The sequence below is a fragment of the Seriola aureovittata genome, chromosome 18, assembly GCF_021018895.1.
Source record: "Seriola aureovittata isolate HTS-2021-v1 ecotype China chromosome 18, ASM2101889v1, whole genome shotgun sequence".
NCBI classification, from domain to species: domain Eukaryota; kingdom Metazoa; phylum Chordata; class Actinopteri; order Carangiformes; family Carangidae; genus Seriola; species Seriola aureovittata.
Genome location: NC_079381.1, coordinates 22,820,937 through 22,843,449, shown reverse-complemented (window position 1 = coordinate 22,843,449; position 22,513 = coordinate 22,820,937). Strand labels below are relative to the sequence as shown.

The 22,513-nt window shown below is 42.3% G+C and overlaps 1 protein-coding gene across 1 annotated transcript in view; it reads right to left on the bottom strand.

Moving 5' to 3' along the window:
- rasgrf2a (Ras protein-specific guanine nucleotide-releasing factor 2a) overlaps nt 1-20,342 on the bottom strand; it is a 31,426-nt gene extending 11,084 nt beyond the window's left edge. Inside the window, exons 1-13 of the mRNA XM_056404418.1 lie at nt 19,478-20,342; nt 6,256-6,362; nt 5,041-5,188; nt 4,650-4,739; nt 4,300-4,553; nt 4,141-4,220; nt 3,093-3,286; nt 2,548-2,657; nt 2,313-2,431; nt 2,036-2,199; nt 1,162-1,228; nt 945-1,081; nt 752-834 (exon numbers count right to left, since the gene is read on the bottom strand). Coding sequence (XP_056260393.1) covers nt 752-834; nt 945-1,081; nt 1,162-1,228; nt 2,036-2,199; nt 2,313-2,431; nt 2,548-2,657; nt 3,093-3,286; nt 4,141-4,220; nt 4,300-4,553; nt 4,650-4,739; nt 5,041-5,188; nt 6,256-6,362; nt 19,478-19,756 — 1,832 coding nt within the window. The 5' untranslated portion in view covers nt 19,757-20,342. The remainder of the gene's footprint in view (nt 1-751; nt 835-944; nt 1,082-1,161; nt 1,229-2,035; nt 2,200-2,312; nt 2,432-2,547; nt 2,658-3,092; nt 3,287-4,140; nt 4,221-4,299; nt 4,554-4,649; nt 4,740-5,040; nt 5,189-6,255; nt 6,363-19,477) is intronic.
- Between the last annotated feature and the right edge of the window lie 2,171 nt (nt 20,343-22,513).

The following is a 22,513-nucleotide window of genomic DNA, read 5'->3' as shown; positions in this document are numbered from 1 at the left end:
GATCCACGTTTGCCTCTGTATTTGTTGCAGCAGGACGGTGTGTGTGTGTGTGTGTGTGTGTGTTCAGGGTGTTTTTAATCATTTGTTGGAGCTCTGTGGTCCAGAGCAATAAGACACACCAGACTTTAATACACAGACTGTGGATTTATTGTTTTTCGTCTTTTCATGGAATAAAAAATAATAAAATAATAAATAAATTCTTGTAGCGTCACAGGGACAGAAACAAAAAGATTCCAGTAAATAAAAGATAAATCAATATATAAATATGTATTTAACATCAATAATGCAGGTTATTCTGCAGCGAACGCAACTTCAATTAATGTTCATTATAGCACATATTTTATAGGCTGCATTTTTATTTTTTATTACAAATATAAATGTATTTTTGTTGAATATTTGTTTCTTATTTTACAGTTCAGTGATGTTTCCTGTCAGAAATGTTTGATTGTGTTTTATAATAAAAACTCATTATCAAAGTTTTTAAATTCTAAAATTCATTTCAGTATGGATTTGGGTTCAGTTACTGATTACTGCAGAAGTATTGATTGGTTTCTAAGTGATCACTGACACATGGTGAAATGCATGTTGGGTAAAGATGCCATCCATACACACTATATTTTAATTGTATGATTCGAGATAGATAAAGATGCAGTTTGAAATCCTCCTTTTCTATATATTGATAAAAATATAACATATAATATAAATATAATATAAATATAATGTAAGATTATGAGAAATCCTCTTTTCTTACTTGATCATGTGCGGCACAGAAACTTTGGAGTTCTCCTCGAACACGCTGGTCATCAGGCCGTTACACCGGATGTTATCGATGCACTGAGACACAGACACATGAGACTTCAGTCCCTTCTCTTTAATCCCACAGTTTAAATCCATCTTCACCCTGAGCCTCGGATCCAGCAGCTGTAACACAACCGCAGTCTCACCTGGCTGATGTCGCTGGTCCACGCTGCCTTCTCCTGGCGGGAGGGAGCCAAGAGGACGACGGAGAAGGACTGACCGTCAGGAGGCTCCACCACGATTTTAAACTCCAGGTGGTTGAAGCCTTGACCCGCGGCGTTGTCTACGAACACAAACACAGGTAAACTACCACAGAGCGCAGGTAAACTGAGACCGGACGTGACTCAGTGTAAAGACACTCACAGTCCTCGTCGCTGGCGTCCAGCTCTTCGATCAGCGTGCACTCGATCAGAGACAGCGTCCCTCCTTGCTGTTGGGGATGAAAGATAAAGAACAGGTGAGATTTAACACCTGAGAGGACGAGGTCACTGTTTTAAATTATGTTCTTAAGTCACCAGATTCTCATTCTGTAGAAACTCAAACCAGGAAGTGTTTTCGTATTTATGCTTGAAAAGGACTTTAATGATTGATCGTTATCATTTTCTGTCAGTTGACTGATCGATTAATCGACTAATCACTGAAACTCACTGAGAAGTCGCTTCAACTTTCTATTGTTTGATGACTTCTTTACCCAACATGCATTGCTCTATGTGCAGAGGTCAGGAGAGGCAAACCAGGCAAATGCTCGGGGCCCCTGATGATGATGTGCAGGAGCTAGCATCTACTGTGTGTCCGCAAGTGAGGCGTTTAGGGGACATCTGTAAATTACAATGTAATAGTTTCAGTGTCAGTGATCACTTAGAAACCGATCAATACTTCTGCAAAAATCAGTAACTGAACCCAAACTATACAGAGATACTGAAATTAATATTTTAGAGTTTAAAATTTTGTTTTTCTGACAGCAAACGTCACTGGACTAACTATTAAAACATACAAATATTCAACATCAATATATCATATTTGTGATATGAAATAAATAAAAATGCAGCCTATAAAATCCGAACCATAACAAACATTAATTGAAGTAATGTGCTGTAGGAAAACCTGTATTATTAACATTAAATACATCTTTATATATTCATTTCCATGAACTGTCTATAAATCAATTAACAATTATGTAAATTAATCTTAAATGATGAAGAAGAGTCGTGAACATCTGCGGACAGGTGAGGCCGACCTTGAGCAGGTGAAGCTTCCCTCCAGATGTTCTGGTACAGATGAGGAAGTGCTTGGTGAACAGGAAGCACTGCCTCTCCCCCTCCTTCCTCAGAGAGAGGGAGCCCAGGCGGACCTTACTGAGCACGCCCCGCTCGCTGCTGGACGGCAGCTGGATGAGAGAGCCTGGCCCCCGCAGAGAGAGAGAGTGAGAGAGAGAGAGAGAGAGAGAGAAGTGATGGAGGTCAGGGACAAAGTGATGTGTTGTGGAGGAGGAGGAGGAGGAGGAGGAGTCTCACCTTGTCTGACGAAGGTCTGGCTGGTGTCTAACAGGATGTCACATCCCTCTACGATCATCCTCTCTATGGCCAGATTCTTCCTGATGTTCTCTGTGTCGCTCACTTCATCATGCATCATCCTGACAACACGACCAATCATCATCATCATCATCATCATCATCATCATCATCATCATCATCATCACCACTGTCACCGTCCATCCCGTCATATATCTGTGACATGTGCTCACACTCACTTGGACAGCTCCTCCAGTTTGGATTTGGCGAACTCCAGACTTTTGCGCTCCACATGTTCGTGAGGTGTGTGAGCCAGCAGCTCGTGGAGGGTGATGATGTAACGTGGGATCTGAGACGCAGACAAAACACATTGTCACACACACACACACACACACACACACACACACACACACACACACACACACACGCACATATATATTACACACAGATTAGCAGGAAACGTGTCTAAATATATTTCATGAATAAGATTGTGATGATGTTCTTTCAAGATGTGGAGTACCTCAGGGCAGTTGTTTCGGACCATTTTTTTATTTCATTTTCACAATTAACTGATAATTTCTTTAAATTTTACTTTACATTGGTGGAAAGTGAGTATTATTAGTATTATTTATTTACTCAAGTACTGTAGTTTGGTACTTTTTAAGCAGCTTGTACTCCACTGTTGCAGAAGGTGAATAACACCTGAATTATAATAAACACATCCCTCCATAAGAAGAGGAAAACAAAAGGAATTTACTGAGAAACTAAGTGCAGTGCGTTCTACCTGGAACATGGGGTACGTGAGGAACGTCTCCAGCATCCGGCCTTCACACGCCGCGTTGGACTCGTACTGTTTGAGCAGCTTGTCGAAGTCTCTGTTCTGCTTGCAGTTGGCCAGGACCTGCAGACTGTACTGGTGGTTACGCACAAACTCCTGGTAGATGTTCAGCATGGGCAGGAGGATGTCGAACAGGTCGGCTGGGGGGCGGAACAGAAAACACGACACAGTTTTTAATCACAAATCCATCACAGTAAGAACTTTGTCTGTTATTGTTGTATTTAATTGTGCATGTGCCTCGATTATGGGAATATTCTCACATGTGAAAGTGTCTCACACACACCTGGTAAACAGGTGAGTAGGTGGAAGAAATTATGCAAAATAAAAAGTCAAAATCATCGAACATCGATGCAGGTGCTGACGAGACTTTTTCTGTGTCGTGTAAAATCAGAAAAATCACATTTACCTAAAAGTGAACACGTCACATGTTTCACAGTGATATTATAAATAAAATATAATTTTCACATGTGCAGGAAACGTGTGATAAACATGTGAAATGTGCTTTTTCAAATAGTTTTTACTGCTGATATCAATCTAAAATTTTGCAGTAACATGATACACATGCAAATTGTAATTAAATGGACTAAAACATGTCACTACCTCCCTTTCCCACATTTTACATTTTACTCAATCTTGATGCAAATTATTTAGATATTTTTGTTTTTATTTATTCAAATTTGTCTTTATTGCTTTTAAATGCATCTTAATGTTCTCTTTTTAATGTATTTCCATGCTTCTGTAAAGCACTTTGAATTGCCTCGAGTCTGAATGGTGCTATAAAAAAAAATAAAAAAATAAAAAAAATAAAATTAAATAAAATTAAAATTAGAATAAAAAAAAATAAAAATAAAAATTTTAAATTAAAAAATTAAATTAAATTAAAAAATAAATAAAAATAAAAATAAATAAATAAAATAATAAATAAAAATAAAAATAAAAATAAAAATATGAATATAAATAAATATAAATATAAATGTGATCTGTAAGCACTCACCCAGGACCAGTGTGGGCCAGTTGGCGATCCGGGCCTTCAGACCCTGGTGGAAGATCTCGTGCAGGAACATGATGGTCTCGCTAAATAGGAAGAACTGGTTTTAAATCACTCTGAACATGATGAAATATTTTCAAAATAAAAGTGAAAAGCCCACTGCACCTGTTGAGGAAGATGCTGCTGACGTCGTCGTGGCTGATGGGAGGTTTCTTGGAACTGGCGGCCATGCGCAGCGGCCTGAGGAAGCAGTTGACCAGGATGGACAGCTGGTGGACGTACTCGGTCTCCGCCTCCACCATGTTGAAGACGATCTGGTTCCTCTTCCTCATGCTCTCGGCGTGGGGGGAACAGATGTAGTCCTGCACAATGATCTTCCACTTCCTTCGGCACAGCCAGCCGCGCATGAAACTTTGCACCTGCACAGCCACAGAGAAACTTCTCGTCTCTCACTGTTTTTTTTTTATTTGGTTTCTCTTCTTCTTATTATTTTTTACGTGATATCAATAACTGACCTTTTTGATCTTCTTAATATCGGGGTCTTCCTCCTCTTGGTTGTTCTGGTGAGGCTGCATCCTTTCCTTGGCTTTGTTCAGCACCACAATCTGGCATAACAACAGTCTCCATGTGAACACACATCAGCACAGAGTGAAGTAAAATATTCATGACATCACTTTAGAGGCTGAAAACAACAAATATCTCATCGCATGATAAGGAAGTAAGAGTCGTGGAGTGGCTGGAGCCCCGCTGCGCTTTCATTTAAGACAAACACGGGCTCTAAACTCCAGTGTTTTCCCATCATGCCAGATGTCATTTGCATGCTTTGATCCGCTGAGTGTCTGTGCACATGCAGTAGGTGGATTTATGTATGCATGCGCACGCAGATGTGGACGCACTCATGCATACCTCGGCTTTCAGCCTCTCAATCTCAGTGTCCTGGTCCTCCAGCTGAGTGCGAAGCTGATTGGCCGCGATCTTCTCGGTCTCCATGATCTGGACCAGGTGGATGTACTTCTGCATCAGGATCTCACGCTCGATGATGATGTCAGAGTAACTAAAGGCAGCATGGGAGAGAGACAGGCACGGCGGCTGAAGACATGTGGGCGAGGGATGTGATTTAACGTGCACACTGAACTTCATCTGACAGTTCACGTTAGATACGAACTGAAAGGCAAACAACCTCACATGACGCGGACGTACAGGAACGTGTGGCGGTGCAAAAACAAACAGGCGGTTTGAGGTGCATCATCTTTTTTTTCACTGAATCTGAAGATAAAAATAGGAAAGAGCCCGAGAGGGGAGAGAGCCGAGAGTAACAGAGGTCGAGTGGCGAGATCAAGTCTGTGATGTAATCAGTGTAGCAATACAGCACCAGTGTGACCTAAATGTGAACCGCTGCGAGCAGAACACGTCCACATACACACACACACACACACACACACACACACACACACACACACACACACACACACACACACACACACACAAACACAGCAGTTGTGTCAAATGTGCAAAAGCAGAAAGTAGAGGAGTTATTTTTTTAACAACCAGCTTAAATTTCAGAATAAAAGCACAAAATTGCTGTTTGTTATGTGGGAAACTTAAAGAGCTTAATGCATGAAAAGCAACTGGGGTGTATTAACAGAGATGAAATTAACAACTAGTCAGATCCTTTGCTGAAGTAAAAGCACAATTATTACAATGTGGAAAAGTCTTTACTACAAAGTAAAAGTCCCTCTTCCAAAATACTGCAATAAAACTGCAGCAAACAGTAAAATGTCCTTAAAGTGACAAAAGTAAAAGAGGTCATGACATCATCATTAGATACTGATGTAGCTGAGGGTCATACACACAAGTCATTTTGTGGATGATTATTGAATAATCTCACCTCTTTGGGGTCACACACAGACAGTGAATTAATCTTTTCGATTTAATGTATTTTAGATTTTATCCATGTTGTTGTTTTTAATGTAAAATCTAAATCTGTAGCAACTGCAGCTGTTGGATAAAAGATTACAACATTTCCCTCCAAACTGTAGAGCAGTGCAAGTACCTCACACCTGTGTTTAAAGTGCAGTATTTGAGAGGATGTGCTCCAGAAAAGCAGCAGTGAAATCTCACCTGGCCTGCGTGATACACTCCACCCACTCGTTACAGTCCGGCTCCTCCTCCGTCCGCAGCTCCAGGGGTTTCTGTCCCTCGTGGCCGAAAATGACCAGGAAGTAGTGCTGCGTTCCAGAAAACACAGAGAAAACAATCAGAGGTGGATTTCATTTTATTTGCTCAGGTCAGAGGTCACTTCATACAGGATGTCGTACATTGTAAACACACTCTGATGTAGATCCAGGACGGACACGGCAGCCTGGTTTATCAAAGGGAAAGTGAAGGTGAGAGTGACACTCGACAGAGCCACATCTGTCACGTTTCATCTCATCAGCAGACACTTAAACATCTGCATCACCAAACGTAAACACCGAGATCATCTGGAAGCCACAAACACCGACTCACAGGAGCATCAACCTCCAACCTGAGCTGAGCTGCAGAAACAATATGATGCTCTGATCTCCACACCACGCTCCATTACTCCACTGGCTTCTACAGTTACTTTATCTTTACAGATCTGTGTGTGCAGATCAAAACTTTGGGGTTTAGTTATTGTCAGGATAAGTCAGCTGAGGTCTGAACTTTCAGGACACTTTTTAACTTTATTTAACAGGTTATTGCATGAAAAGCATCAAAGAAATGAGCACGTAGCCAGATCCTTCACTGCTCAGGAAACGTAAAGACTCTGCAGGTCGGTGAACACACTGACCTGGAACAAGGCTTTTGATGAAAGAAAAGAAATGTGTATAAATAAAAATGTGTGTATTTGCAGAGGTGCGTTCAGGATCGTCCCTGCAGCTCTATGAAATGGGTCGTGTCATCCACGAGCGCCATGTCGCCTCCGGGTTATAACTTCGATGACCAGCCTGTCTTTCACAGCACCGAGTCCTGCCACTCTGTCAAAACACATCAACAGCGACGAGCCACCGTGTCACAGCACATTAGACGACCCCCCCCCCCAGCGTCGCCACAGCAACATCAATGATCTAATTAAGTGACTTACTGTACATAAGCGGGTCTGACAAGTCTCCGGTCGGTTTGGTTTTTACTCTTCTGACATTTCAAGGTAAAAGAATTCATGCACACGGTGCGCTCTACTTCTTACGTAAGATGCTGCGACAAAAAGCGGCGAGAGAATCTGAGAGTCGAGGGTCAGAGACGACGTAAGATCACCGACTTTTTCTCTGGAAGAATTGTAACTGAAAATAGCACAGAGAGGAGATGAAAGATTTCTAAATTTATGTCTGCGAGACAGAGGACGGATCTCAGGACGCAGAGTTCAGAAGTGTTTTATATTTGAGCTTCAATAAGATGAAAACACAGGAACAAGATCACAAACGTCAAGTTACTGTCAATGACAGATCAGTGATTTCAAACTTTTCATATGATGCTGAATTTACTGTTTTATTGGTTTTTTTTCAGCGACACTTTAATGATTTCTTAAAAAACAAAACACAAATAATTAATATCACCTGCTGCAATATTTATATTTTCAATCATACATACACCCACTTCCTGTAACCACCTCTCCTCTTCAGGGTTACTGGGACATTTTAATCAGGGTATGCATAATTCAGACAGTACATACAGTACAACACACACACACACACACACACACACACACACACACACACACACACACACACACACACACACACACACACACACACACACACTTGATTTCCATGTGTTTATGCATGAACACATTCCCGCAGCAGAAGCAAAACAATGTCAGTTTTTCTCATCCAGACTCGTGTTTTCAACCGATTTCAACCGTGTTTCATTTGTTTTGAGAATTCATTAACTGACGGCTGCACGGATTACAGTGAAAGTGAAGCCTGTCGTCCACATACAAAGAGTTTGGAGGTTAGTTTCTCTAAAACCCAAGACACCGGAGTAAATTGTGAGGAAGTGATTACAACGAACAGCGTGTTTCTCTGCTCTAAAAGAAACAGCCGGATGGAGACGGATTAACTGTCCAAGCTTCTCCAAACTTCATCCGCTTCACAAACAACAACAACACTTCCTGGTTCTAAGTCACATGTCGCTAAACTAGCCAATCACAGGCGAGGAGGACTGAGGCCGAGTTAAATAAGAGGAAACCTGGAGAGTTGGATTCACCAGGTTACTGTAACTGATTTTAGACTGATATATATGAGTTATTAATACAGTTTATTTTTATAATGGCAACATCTTAAAGGGCCGGTGTGCAAGATCTAGCGGCACCTAGTGGTCAGGTTGCAGACTGCACCCAACTGGATGCCCCTCCCCTCACCCCTCCCTTTCCAAACGTGCAGGAGAATCTACGGTGGCCTTCAGTTTGTCCGCTCTGGGTTCATGAAAACACAATATCTCTTAGTTTCAGGTGATTTTACACTAATAAAAACAAAATGATGAATTTTATATCATTATATCAAATCCCCATAAATCCTACACACTGGCCCTTTAAGAGGTAATTTATCGCTAATGGAATAAGTATTTTCATTGTGTAATTTTTTCATCACCACAATCTAAAGAAACAATAACTGAGACATTTTAAGTATAACGCTTAAAATATTTTTAACTAAACTGGAAAATTAAAACTACACTGATCTGATTATATGACATATTTATTTTAGGGAGCGTGGAGGAGGCTTATAGAGAACTAAAGCTGCAGTTATTAGTCTGTTAATTGATTAGTTGATGCAATTATTTCGGTAATTAAATAATCTTTTTGGTCATTTGCTGTTTTTTATTTGCTGTTTCCAGCTTCTCAAATATGAGGATTTGATGCTTTTTCTTTGTCACACATGATTGAAGTCGTCACCTCGACTCTGGGAAACTATTAGAAACATTTTTCACTATTAAGTGAGAAAATAACGGACAGGTGAACACAGGTAAAGTGATAACGAAAACGATCTTGAGTTGCAGCCCTGATGTCTCACACATTTCACAGTCTGACAGTCTAATAATAAATAAGCACAGACAGAATTAGTAACATTAGAAAAACGTTACGTAATATTTGCTCTAAAAAAACAGACCCACTTCACTGCAGAGGATAAACAACCATCACTCTTTCCACATTTCAGCTGCACTGATCTAAATATGACACTGATGTATTTTTAAACAGAAAGGGAAGATGAACGACACGTTTACTTGACTTTAAACTTTGACAGAAAGTTGACAGCGTCTCGGTCTTTCCGTCAGCTGACGAGGATATTTTTTATATTTTAGTAGTTTTTGTTATTAAAGTGAAACCACAGCGTCCTGCTGCATCTTTACATTATCACATGTGACGGTACACTCCTCCGCCGTGACGCTGCCACGGGGAGGAAAGTAGGCCTGTATAGTAATGATGTAACGATAAGCGGGTGAGAGACACTTGCTAGCGTGTGTCGGCTATGGACCAGAGAGAGGCTTAAGGGCTTGTGTGTGTGTGTGTGTGTGTGTGTGTGTGTGTGTGTGTGTGTGTGTGTTGGGGGGGGTTTACATAACCATCAAGGCTTGTTCAGCTCCTTGCATTGCTAATGCGGCTTCCCCAGCCACAAGCCTGCTTTAAGCTAGAGGATAACATAACAATGAGAGAGCGAGAGAGAGAGAGAGAGAGACAGACAGACAGTCAGACAGACAGTCAGACAGACAGACAGAGGGAGAGAGCTTTAAGCCTTGCCCTGCACCCAGCATCGCTGCGTCCAGTCACAGAAATCAGTTCATCTGTCTGGCACAGACACAAATATGAGAGCTGCAGTTCGCAGGCAGCTGAGAGAGTCTGAGACTCAGCTTCACCTTCGACATGAAACGACCTGCAGGACCCAGAACCTGACGTCCTGGGCCCGAACAAACCCACTCAGCTGTGCTACTGAGCTTTGTTGGTATCATCATCATGATTTTATGGATTCTTTAACATCCCGGACACTTTTTTTGTCCAAGTTTAAATGATCGGTTTCCTGCTCGTGTCATTTCATTTCATGTGAATTCTTCTGCAGAAATGCTGAAAATTAAAAAAAATGTATTGCAAAAGGTGAAGGCGAAGGTGGAATAAAAGTAGTAACATGAGATGGACACAGATTTAGAGAATAAATGATCATGTGATCAAGAGACGAAAACATTGGATCTGTGCGGAGCAGTGAGGAGAAACAGAAACCTCAGATTTTCATCCTGTTTCTTACATTTGTTTTGAAGTTTATCGAGTTTTTATAGTGACGTCGTCTCGTTGCTCCCTCCTCTGTGATGGTTTAATGGCTCAGACTGGAGAGTTAACAGCTGTTAATCCAACTCTTAATATTCACATTAACAGCAGCGGATGAAAAAACGTGCATCAACTCACAATTTTCTTTTGCAGATTCTCTTTTGCTAAAAAACTGTTCAAACCTGGATCAACAAGACGAGATATAACTGAACTGTATTTCCTGTATTGTTGAAGTTTTAAATTCATTTTGTCGCCTTTCTTCAACATTTCAAGATTTTATCTTCATCTTTTATTTGCATTTGTTTTGTAAATTTATGTTCATCTAAATGTTTGATTTCTGCTTTTATTCTCCCGTGCAAGAGACACATCAGCTGTCACTGCAGCTCACTGTCCTGACTCATGGCCGTTTAGCTTTGGATGTGAATGTTTCACTCCTTGTGTTATTCTAATGTAACTTGACAGGAAAGTAACGCACGTAGCGCTGCTTCACGACGCACCTTCACCTGATCATTTGTGAAAAAGACAAACACACACACACACACAGAGCAACTGCAGTGTCCACAGGATTTAAAATATCCATGTGGCTTCGGGACATTTCGGCACCTTAGCCATCATCAGTCCTGACGCACAGACAGAAGAAACGAAATGATTTGTCTCGATGCACCGACAGAGAGAGAGAGACAAGGCGAACACACAGGTCCACTCAGAGTACAGTAAAAAAGGTGGGCTACAAATAGCACAGGTACCAGCAGTGTGTAGTAGAGTGTGTGTGTGTGTGTGTGTGTGTGTGTGTTGTGTTGACTTGGTATTCAGACAGTGACTGCAGGCTAAAGGACCAGCAAGGATGCTATTCTTAGTCGAGCACAGCAGCGTCCCAGAGCAGCGCCACATGTAAGATACAAACTCACAAATACAAAAACACAGACGTCGTCACAGTCGCTCATTCACACTTTAAATCTTTGGTTTTTATCTGCGTTAACTGCAGCACCGGAGCTTCCTGGTTCTCCTCTCTGTGCGTCTTTCTGCAGCTGAGTCAAGCACCCGAACATATATATATATTTACACGTGTCACATATAATTCACACATTCATTATAACAACCATCTTCCTCTTCCTCACTGACTGTTTCCATGTGACTGTACGAACACTTTCAGACCCCCCCCCCCCCGCCCTTCACATCTCCTTGTTTTTCCGCCGCCGCCTATCCAATTTACTGCACGCGTCACAGTGCACGAGCCACTTCAACTGTCAACCCTCGTCGCCATGGAAACACACCAGTCAGGTGGTGCACGGGTGAGTAGCCTAAAGTGGGCAGTAACATTAGCATAAAGCAAAGGTGGGCAGAGGAAAAATAAATAAATACATTTTAAAAAATCATCACGTCTGACCCAGCCCTTCAAAATAAAACAACCAGGCTGACATAATAAAAGTTTTTTTCTCCAGTGTAAAGGTCTGTGTCCATGTGTAGTGTGATTATAGATCAGCTCTAGCTTCTATATTAATACTGTGAAAGTATCAAAGCCTCAGTCCACAGAGAAATGCACACAGCCTGTATTCAGAAACTGAGCCTTAAAACCAGCCGTCAGGACTTCTGGAACTTTGTGATGTCACAACAAAGCAGTCACCAAGCCCCGCCCACCTGCACCCACCATCCAAACCTTGCAGGATTTGGTTTTCTCTGAGCGTTGACCTGATCTCTGCAGGATAATCTTCAGCACTTTACGATGTTTGAAGCCTAAATACAATCAGCAGAAGTAAAAAGCTAATGCTAAGCTATAAACCAACGACACCACGGTCACATGACTTCAACGTCACCGCCACTAAACTGCAACTTGTAGTTTGATTCTTCTACAAAAGCCTTTTCCTCTGACAGAGTTAGGAACAGTTTGTTTAAACACAGAGAGGCTGTAAAGGTGGACTGGTGAGTTAACGAGGCTGTAAAGGTGGACTGGTGAGTAGATCGGTTTTCATGTTCAACGTGACAATGTTTAACGTCCTTTAGTCACATGAAAGCTGAAAGAAATCAGGACTGGGGTATTTACTGGTGTATTTTATGTTGTAGAATAATATTGTTTGTGTTAACCACAGAGCTCATTTCAGCCGTTTGACCAAAAACACATTCAAAAAACCTGAGACTAAGACTTCAGGACAGGAAGTGCTAAAATTCTTACTGATATATTAAAACTTTCAAAACATCAAGTAAAACACCAGAAAAGTGTGAAATATGGACCTTTAATGTTTAGGTTCAGTCTCATCAAGCTTGTGGAGCAGCACTGAACACAGCGGAGCATTTAGCTGCCAGTTCAACAGTCACATCATTTATATTCCACAGTTGTTGGAGAGTAAACTGAAGCTAAAAGAAGAGTCAATATTAGATTAGTCCGGTCGCCTGAAACAGGACGTCAAGTAAACGCTGGATGTGTAAACGGGCGACTGTTTGACGACACTGATGTGAGGAGGTGATAATGTGTCGATAAGTTTGTTCACAACTTGTTCTGTGTCCAAAGAATAAAACAAATTACTGCAGGTTTAAGTATCTGACATCCACCCAGCTCTGCACATGATAATAATAATATAATAATAATAATAATAATAAAAGCTACTTAGATCTTTCTAAATAAAACAAATAAATTAACTCAAGACGAGACAGAATAAGGAGGGAGTGATTGGAGGAGATGAGTGAGCCAGAGGCCGCAGGTCACATGACTCGTCTCAATGGGATTCAATCTTCAAATTGGTCATAAAATAATTACTGACTATAACATTAAGTGAGCTGAGGCTGTTCCCCGCAGAGACGTGAGCAGATCTGAACAACAGAGAAACAGTGAGTTCAGAAATCAGACTGGAAAAGGAGCTTTTTTTCGACTATAGTGTAAATGTGACTTCCTGTTGTAAACTATAAAACACAATGACACAGATTAGTGCACAAAAACAATGAGTCAGACGAGCTTTTAGCTCGGATCACAAAGTTTCCAGCTCGTTAGGCAGAAATCACAACAGACGAGTTAATATCTAATAACTCGTCGTCTTAGACTGATCCACCTGAGGGGGAGGGAGCAAACAAACTATCATCCAGGCAGCGTCTGTCACCGACGACAGAGAAACTTCTGGAGAGTAGCAACATCTGCATCTGCATCTGCATACATGCAGTGGCATCTGTGTACTGGTTAGTGACGCGATTAACCGCATAATTAATTAATAAGACACCAACAACAGCGTTGCAACGCAAACACAAACACAAACCATCGTCTTCTCTCTCAAGGTCGAGAAATCATTTCCTAAAAACCTAAAAACGCAGACTGGAGGAAGCTTCTGATCAGTGGACGAGCCGCTCTTCATCACGAGCCGCCGCCGCCGCCGCCGCCTCGCTGAGCGTGATACAGGTCCAGGACCGTGTGTGCAGTGAACTGATGGATGTACAGACAACCGTCACCGGATCACTGCCACACTGAAGGAAACCTGACGGTGCTTCAGGTCTGGAGTTATGAGGAGGGTTTTCTGTATCAGTTTACAATAACAATTAATCAAAAATATAATTGAAATCGTAACATGGCCAAGTGGAATATCCCGACTGAGGAGCTGCAGTTTGTTTGTTTTTCATGAAGGTAAAATCTGTTAAAATGTTGTTTGAAAATCAAACAGAAATTCCTGAAAACTGAAATCGCACATCGCAATATGAGTTTGTTTCTCTGCAGGACGTGCAGCCGAAGTTTCTGAGCAGATTTAAGTTTATTTGCGATTCGCATTTGACTGAATTATGAAATAGAGATGAATGGACGAGTAAACCAGAGACAAACTACAATAACTCACTTCCTGTTGTTCTCAGGACACCTGCATCCTCACGTCTCGGGACACACACACACACACACACACACACACACACACACACACACACACACACACACACACACGCCTCAGCAAACATATTGTTAAGTGCAGCTTTAAACCAGCTGTTTCTGTTTCGATACCCGCCGCCATGTTTGAAAAACTCCAAGCGAAGACCAAGAATTTTTTTTTTTCATCCAATCAGGTGTCGTCTCACTCGGGCTGCGTGAAACACCTGCCCCCGGAGCGAAAGTAAATTTAGCCTGAGGATGAGTGACAACGTGACGCTCTGCCTCCCTGAACCGTGACGACCAGAAGAAGCTTCGTGGATTTTATAGCTCTAAAACATTTCACTACAAAATCAACCAGTAACAAGCGTTTTTGATTTTACTTGAAATTTTAGACGAACTTAAATGTAGCTAGTGGAATATTTAAAAAAGAAAAACTGGAAGGACACAAAGTGAGTTCAGATGGTACTTTTCAAAATAAAGCTACATATAAATTCAACAGTTTAACGTCGCTCCGTGGAAAAGCCTCGGCCTCGTGTGGAGCAGCCGTCATCAGGAGATCAGACGGCGACGGCGTCTTGTTACTGTCAGTCTGCGACGTCACTGACACGGATGTAAAACATGGTGTAAACACATGAACCTGGGACCCCTCTCTGAAGAATATTGATCTGCTTTACATTTCCCCATGACACGGAGAAGCTCTGAAGAAGGTTATTTCTATGTGTGTCCCGTTGCTACTCACTTATTTCTATTTATTTATCAATACTTATATTATTTATGTAGATTTGTTTCTGTTGGATTTGTTTTTCTCTTCTACATAAATAAAGATTTTTTTTTTTTTAAATGTCATCCAGAGCTGCAACGACTAAAAAAATGAATCTGCAATTATTTTGATAATAAATCGATTGATTAATTCCAGATTCTAAATAATCAGCTTTCTTGGAATAATTTGTTGATTTTCTTCGTCTAACATTAAAATAAACTGAAAGTCTTTTGCACGGTTGGTTCGGATAAAACAAGACGTGACGACGATACTTTGTTACAGAACTAATAATAATAAATAGATTAATCAAGAAAGTAACTGGCAGATTAGTTGATGATACAGCTGCACAATTAATCGATTTATAATCAAAATCATAATGTGGTCAAGTGCAATATTCAAATCACAGGATAAAAAGGTAGAAAGAGTCACATCATCATCATCATCATCTTTTTTCATTCTTTACACAGTTATTTCTCTCTCACACTCTCATGTGAACAGCTGAGGGCAACGCTATAAACACTTCCTCTTGTGATGACACGTTGTACGAACCCTCCTGACCTTTGTCTTAGTTGATGCTTCAGGTGCGTTTACAGGTGCGTAGCTCAGATCAAAGTTAAAGCTGCGTTCGAACAGACAGAAGTGCATGAATCAGCTGTGATCACATGAGGCCTGATAACGACAGGAAGCTCAGACAAAGCGATTCCCGCTCTCTACGTGTGGCACCATGACGACACAAATATCTCCCAGAAGCCCGAAGGCGCAGCTCTCCGCTGTCACATCGTCACATCTTCAGATCAAGGGTCGTGTCTCTGGACCTGCGACCCGGAGCTCGAACACACGGCTCTGTTCAGGTGTAAAATAAGAGATCGCAGCATCCTGCATCCTCCTGCCGCTCACAGGTGACGCGTCAGGTGAACATCCAGCGACACAACACACGCCGTCTCTTCTCTACTACATGAGGAAACCTGTGTTTTAAAAAGGCCTGGAGCTGTAGAATTACTTCTCTGTTGCGGCTGAGTAATGAAAACACAGCAGGAATATCATGATGTAGTTTGTTTTTCGGAGTAAAAGGTTGAACTCCTGGTTCTTTTCTAACTGGAAACTCTGCAGACGAGCAGCGTGAGAACGGACGCAGGTGTTGACGGGGAGGAGGAATTTACAAAGGCAACGGACTCTGCCGATGAGACGGCGGCTGCTGTCGACTGTCAGCTGTTTAAAATTGATGTTTTTGCTTTGTGAATTTTTGTCCCGTCAAATCAGAGCAAAGCCTGGTCGGTTGCTAAGAGGAGGACAGTGGGACGCAACACGAGCTCCAACACAAGACAAGCCGCCACTTCCCTAAATTAAAGTCTTCAAGTAAAAGCAAATAATAACTGATTAATAATAAGTGAGTTCACTGCAACAAAGTCACTGGGGAGTTTGTGAAGTTTTCACTGACAGCTGTTTGTTGATGCGTCAGAACTCAGCTGGTTCTACACCGAGGCGGCGGTGACGGTGCTGCAGCAACCTCCAGGTGAGTCAGATATATTCTCATTATTTATTCATTTATTTCCCTTTTTTACTGTCGCATTACACCTCGCTCTCCTGCTCCCTTTCTCCCTCAAGAGCTTCATCTTTTGTTTCTTTCTTTACATCATTACGACCAAGTGTTCCTGTAATATTCTGTCCCTGAATCACGGCCGGTCGATTTTCAAAATACGTGATCAGTTGATCAGAATCAAAGCTTCTAGTCACCGATCACCTTAGAACCGACATGTGTGGTTAATACTCTGGTGTCTGAGCGTCACTGTGTCCCGCCTCCCACCTTCACTGCGCCGGCACACGACAGGCGGCTGAAACAAAACGTGTTGGTCATGCTGAACTTTTGTAAAGTGTGTGAGTCTGACATAACGTACGCCATCTGTGGCGCATGTCAAAAATGATCGGTATCGGCCGATCTCGCTCATATATCGGTATCGGCGGCAAAAATCGGGGCATCCCTAATATTCTGCGCAGCTTCCTGTCCTCGTTTGTCTGCAGCCTGTTGATCTGTTGTGTCGGAGGGTTTTTTCTCCAGCACAGAATAAAAAAAACAACATAAAAATATAACAACATGTAACTGAAGAAATATTGTGAATGACACGCAGCACTGTGACGTAATCACACATGGCGGTCTGATATTTATTTCAGTGTGGGAACGTTGTGGACGGTCTGAAGCGTGAAGCCAGTGAGCTAACAGGAAACGGGCGGGTCACAGAGGAGAACTAAGAAAGATTGATCCAATCCTATTTGATATCTTCTTTACACCATTCATTTCTCACGGGAAGCAGAAATAACACAAACCTGCAGGTTAAGAATAAATTAAAAGATTCTCCTCCGCTTCCTACTTTTCCTGAAAACCTCTCGCCCCTAATAATTTTCCTACAGCCCCTAAGTGACAATAACACTGAGAAGAAGAAGAGAACAAACGTCACACTCCAACATGTCTGCTCCTCTGCGCCCTGTAAACACGGCATGCGAAGTCATGACTGGGTCAGGGTGTCACAGGCGGCGTGCGTCCAGCGAGGCGTGACAGATTACCTGAGCGATGATGAGACGATTAGATTTAACTCATATAATCCAGCTTGAATCTAAAAAAAAACAAAAAACAAAAAACAAAAAGACATAGAAACAAACCGAGTCCAAACGTGAAGAAGCAGCCGAGTGTGTGGAAGAAAAACCCACATTAATGAAATAATAATCTACATGACGACAGCTGCTGATGAGGAGGAAACATCTTCATATCCCGCAGCAGCGAAGAACAGGAATATGGGTCATTTAAAATTAGCATTAGCATCTCAAAGAACAAACACTTTTCATCAGACTGATTCTGTTTACAATAAAATCATCAATAGTTCCTGTTTTGTTAGAGTCTGTAAAGCCGACGTGTTGTTTTCCACACGCTACAGAGTCTGTGACGTTACAGAGGAAGAGACCGTGTTCCTGTCGATATCTTCTACTGCAAAACGTGAACATGAAGTTTCTCCGTCCGTTTAAACTAAATCCACTGACGGCTGCAAATAACCATCGATGTCAAAACAGCATCTTTAAATGAACAGGGAAAATTTAAGATATTCACTTTTGCAATAAACATACAACAGAGAAGAACTGATAATACTCAGAGAAGGATTAGTGTTTGTTTGACTCACAGGATTAAACTAGTATTAAAATAGTTGCCAATCAAATTTTCTGTCGGTCAATGAATCGATTGATCGACTACTGGCATCTTCTGTGACAGTGAGCTGGAGGTTTTTATATTAACATCTAGAAGCTGATCAGACACTGAGCTCTGGGAACGATTTTCCCGACATTTTAAAGACCAAAGAATTAATAAAGGAAATAATCTGCAGACTAATTGACGATGAAAGTGATGATCAGATGCCGATCTACTTGAGTTGAGATCATTCTGTCACACACACACACACACACACACACACACACACACACACACACACAGAGCTCAGGGTGAAGAGGGAGCGTAAATACTGATGCTACTGATACTATATCTGTGTGTGTGTGTGTGTGTGTGTGTGCGTGTGTGTGTGTGTGTGTGTGTGTGTGTGTGTGTGTGTGGTGAATGACATTTATTATAAAGCAGCTTCTCCCTCAGCTGAAGCACAGAGAGACGAGCAGAGAAACCACGGCACAAAAACCAGTCGGGATAAAATCACTTGACATGAAAGCAGATTGTATTATAGTTTTATCTCTATTTTTACTGCAGGTTTGTTTCTATAAAAAGTGAAAAAAATATTTTATTCAACACTGAACTGTTTTATAATTAGATTTAATTTGTGATTCTCACTAAATATTAAATCATTTTTATAAACGTCCTGGCAGCTTTTATACTTTGAATTAATTTGACAAAATCACACGTCAGACCGATAATGTTGCTGAGAAAAAAGGATAAAATGCATGTGGGATAAAAGGTGCTAAAAAAAACAAAATGAAGCTATTTCTTTAATAAAAAAGGTGAAAACATGACATATTATTTTTCAACACTGTAGCTGATACTCTAAACCAGTAAACCTTTAACTGGGTGAACTGGTTTGTTCCTCCTCTGCTGCTTCAGGTCTCTCCCAGTATCAGTGGTGGAAAGTACTTACTTCAGTGAAATGTTAATGTGCTTCACTTTCTGCTTCTTTAGTTTTTTACATTTAAAATAAACAGTTTGAGTTCAGTGCTCAAAATCAGCTTTTTGTGTAATTTTAATTTAGTTTAGAGTCTTTAAAATAAGCTGTAAGAACATATAAACTTATTTTTAATGTCAATCAACTTGTTTTAGTTTAGTTTTTTTTACTTTTCTTCTTGTTTATATGAAGAAAAAATACAAATATATGTGAAATAACTATTTTAAGCACATTTTACAGGTAGTATTTTAGTACTTTTACTTGTATTGAAGTACTTTGACTCCCCCCTCAGTAAAGGACCTGAAAGCCCGGCACAGTGCAGCAGGACTCACCTGCTGTTTCTCCATGGGCTCCTTGCTGATGGCGGAGACCTTGGGAGCCGGTGCCCGCTCGCAGGTGCATCCCTCCAGCAGGTAAATACCGGAGGGCCTGGTGCTCTGGTCGTTCTCGAAGTAGAAGAGCACGTTCTGGTAGAGGGCGAAGTACTTCTCGGTCCAGCGGCTGTTCTCCGTGGTCTTCTTGCTCAGGAAGCCGCGCTTGGTGCCCTCTTTACGCGCAACCACCGACAGATACAGAGCGTGGCCCTCATTGTACCGCACGCTCTTCTGCATTTTACGTTCACCCCGGAGTAATGTGCGGGTTTTTATTATTATTATTATTATTACTAGTATTATTAATATTTTGGTGCCAACTTCAAACGGTCCCCAGCGGCATCACATCACATCACATCTCCCGCGTCTGCTCCGTTATATTTAGCGGAAGGATACCGAGGAGAAAGCGGTGAATATGTCCGTGTGCAGGGGAAAGGTAATCCAGGCTTACCATGGTATAAAAAGTTGGAGTGTCCGCGGAGCAGCGCACATCACCCGCAGCAGCTCGCCGGAATGAGGGGCTTTCATGCGGGGCTCTCCTCACGAGCGGAGCCGCAGAGAACAACCGCACCTCCCCGCGTGCCCGAGCTCCAAACTTTTCAGTTACCGCGCGCTCAAGAAAAAAAAAAAAAAAGAAAACACAGAGGAGAAGGAGGAAGCTTCTCGTACCGGCAGCGACGCCAAACCAAAATAGACTCCGGGAACAGACGGTGAAAGCAGAACCACGACGGAGATCAGCGGTAATCGGCTTTGACACCAACTTAAAGAGACAGGTCGCTGCAGCCGCGCGCTGCTGTCTGCGAGGCGAGCGCACGAGCGCATAGAAACACACCTCCCCACCCCCCAGAGCGCAGGTGCACAGGAGCTGCGTGAAGGGGGGGCCAGAAGTTGAAGCACGGTGTCACACCCGGCGGGTTCGTTATAATCTGCTGTAAACTCATTTTAATGTTTCTGTTTTTCTGTCCAAACTGGAAACAAAGAAATCAACTAAAACAAAAACAATCCCACAAATAGTTTTTCAATCATTTGTCAATTAACTGAAGTTTGATGAAGATAAATCAGATCAGTGTTTGCTTTTAAAACTGCACACTGTTCTTCAGGTATTCTGCAGGAAGTAGAAAGGTGGATGTCGCCTCTGTGACGTCACCCACAGGTTTCCGGAGAGCGGTTTTGAAGCTCAGACTGAGCTGCTTCGCCGTCGCCATCTTGGCAGTGTGTGACCCCACCTGCCACGCCCTCGATTATAGATAACTTTAGTCCTTAATAAAATGTAAACAGGTGAGTTATATAAACACGAAATTAGATTTAGAGACCAAAACTGTTTTTGTACCAGGTTTTAAACATGTTTATTTCTGCTGTAAAGTTTGACATTTTAATCAGCTGAGCTCTTTTAGCTTCTGGAGAGACATCGCCATCTACAGGTCGCCCGACAACTAGCGGAGCCTTCAGGCTTGTCGCAAAACGTCATGGTTTTATTTTCGGCCCCTTAAGTTTGGGCTGCGCCCGAGTGTTAACAATGTCTGGCTCCGCCCCCTGCACGACAGTAAGCGATGGGGGATGAAATCCACAGTCCTTGTTCTGTGGGTTTGACCAAAGCTAATTAACATGAATCCTCAGCAGCAGTCGGGGTCAGGCAGATCCAGTGGGTGTCTCTCATAGAGTTACAGTCTTTTTCGTGCACCACTTCCTGTTTGTTTTCTGTCTGAAAACTCTGTCTGCTGAAACACAACGAGGGAATTTTGTGCGAAGAAGGAAAATATTCACTTGATTTGTTTGGATTTTGTCCCCAACTGACCCAGACAGAGAAACACTGAGTCGCATTTCAACATCCAATTGGTCTCCTGGCTAATTTTAGAATCACTCAGTCTGCACACAAACACACACACACACACACACACACTCGTACAAATACATGGACATAATGCAGCCCCTCACCTCAACCTGAAACTCAAGTCATAACCCTCAAACAGCCCTTTGTCAGAAAGTGAGGACTGTCTAAAACTCAAAGTGGTCCTCATAGAGCTAGCCATACGAGTACACACATGCACACAGACACACACACACACACACACACACACACACACACACACACACACACACACACACACACACTTCAGACCTTGACAAAAGCAGAAGTTTCTATTTCTGTAAATTAGTGATATGCTTCAGAAGATTGTGTTTGTTTTGAAACTCTCCTTCAGCCTGAAAGCACAAACAGATGTTGTAGTGCTTTAGTGGACAGTGTGTGTGTGTGTGTGTGTGTGTGTGTGTGTGTGTGTGTGTGCGTGTGTGTGTGTGTAAATGCATGGAGACAGATGTTTTGTGTGTGTGTGTTTTGGTGCTAAGCTGCCACAGACTCTGCCTTTCACTTCTATACACATACTGTACACAGTGTGGCGGCTGATTGGAGGAAGTTGTGCAGTGGGGAGGGAGAGTCTTCCTGTGAGGTCCACCACGCATCCACCCATCAGTCACGGGGTCAGGTCAAGGTCCAGCTGCGGCCCTGGTCAGAAACATGCGACACTTTAACAGCCTCTGAACATCCTGTAACAGATAACAGTGGTATCACAGTCGCTCTCACACTTCCACGCCGATGAGCAGCATCAAAAGACACAATATAACACACAGGCCGTGCCAGTCTAATCTGTTAGGCAGCTTAGTGTCAGTTTACTGTGATGAAGTCTAACCCTGCTCTACTCTGCAGTGACCTGCTGAGATTTTTATTCTATGGTGTGATAATGTGACAAAGACAGGAGCGCTTCTTTACCGCTGCAGCAGATACGGCGCCGCCCACACGGGCCGGGCCGACGAGGCGATAACCATCCCACGCTGGTGCAGCTCTGTGCCCGCTGGGACGTTAGAACAGGACTGACTGGGATGGGACGTCAGCTCCTACCCCCACCTTCATCCTGAACCTCTTCTGCACACACACACACACACACACACACACACACACACACACACACACACACACACACACGTTCAGATGCACATGAA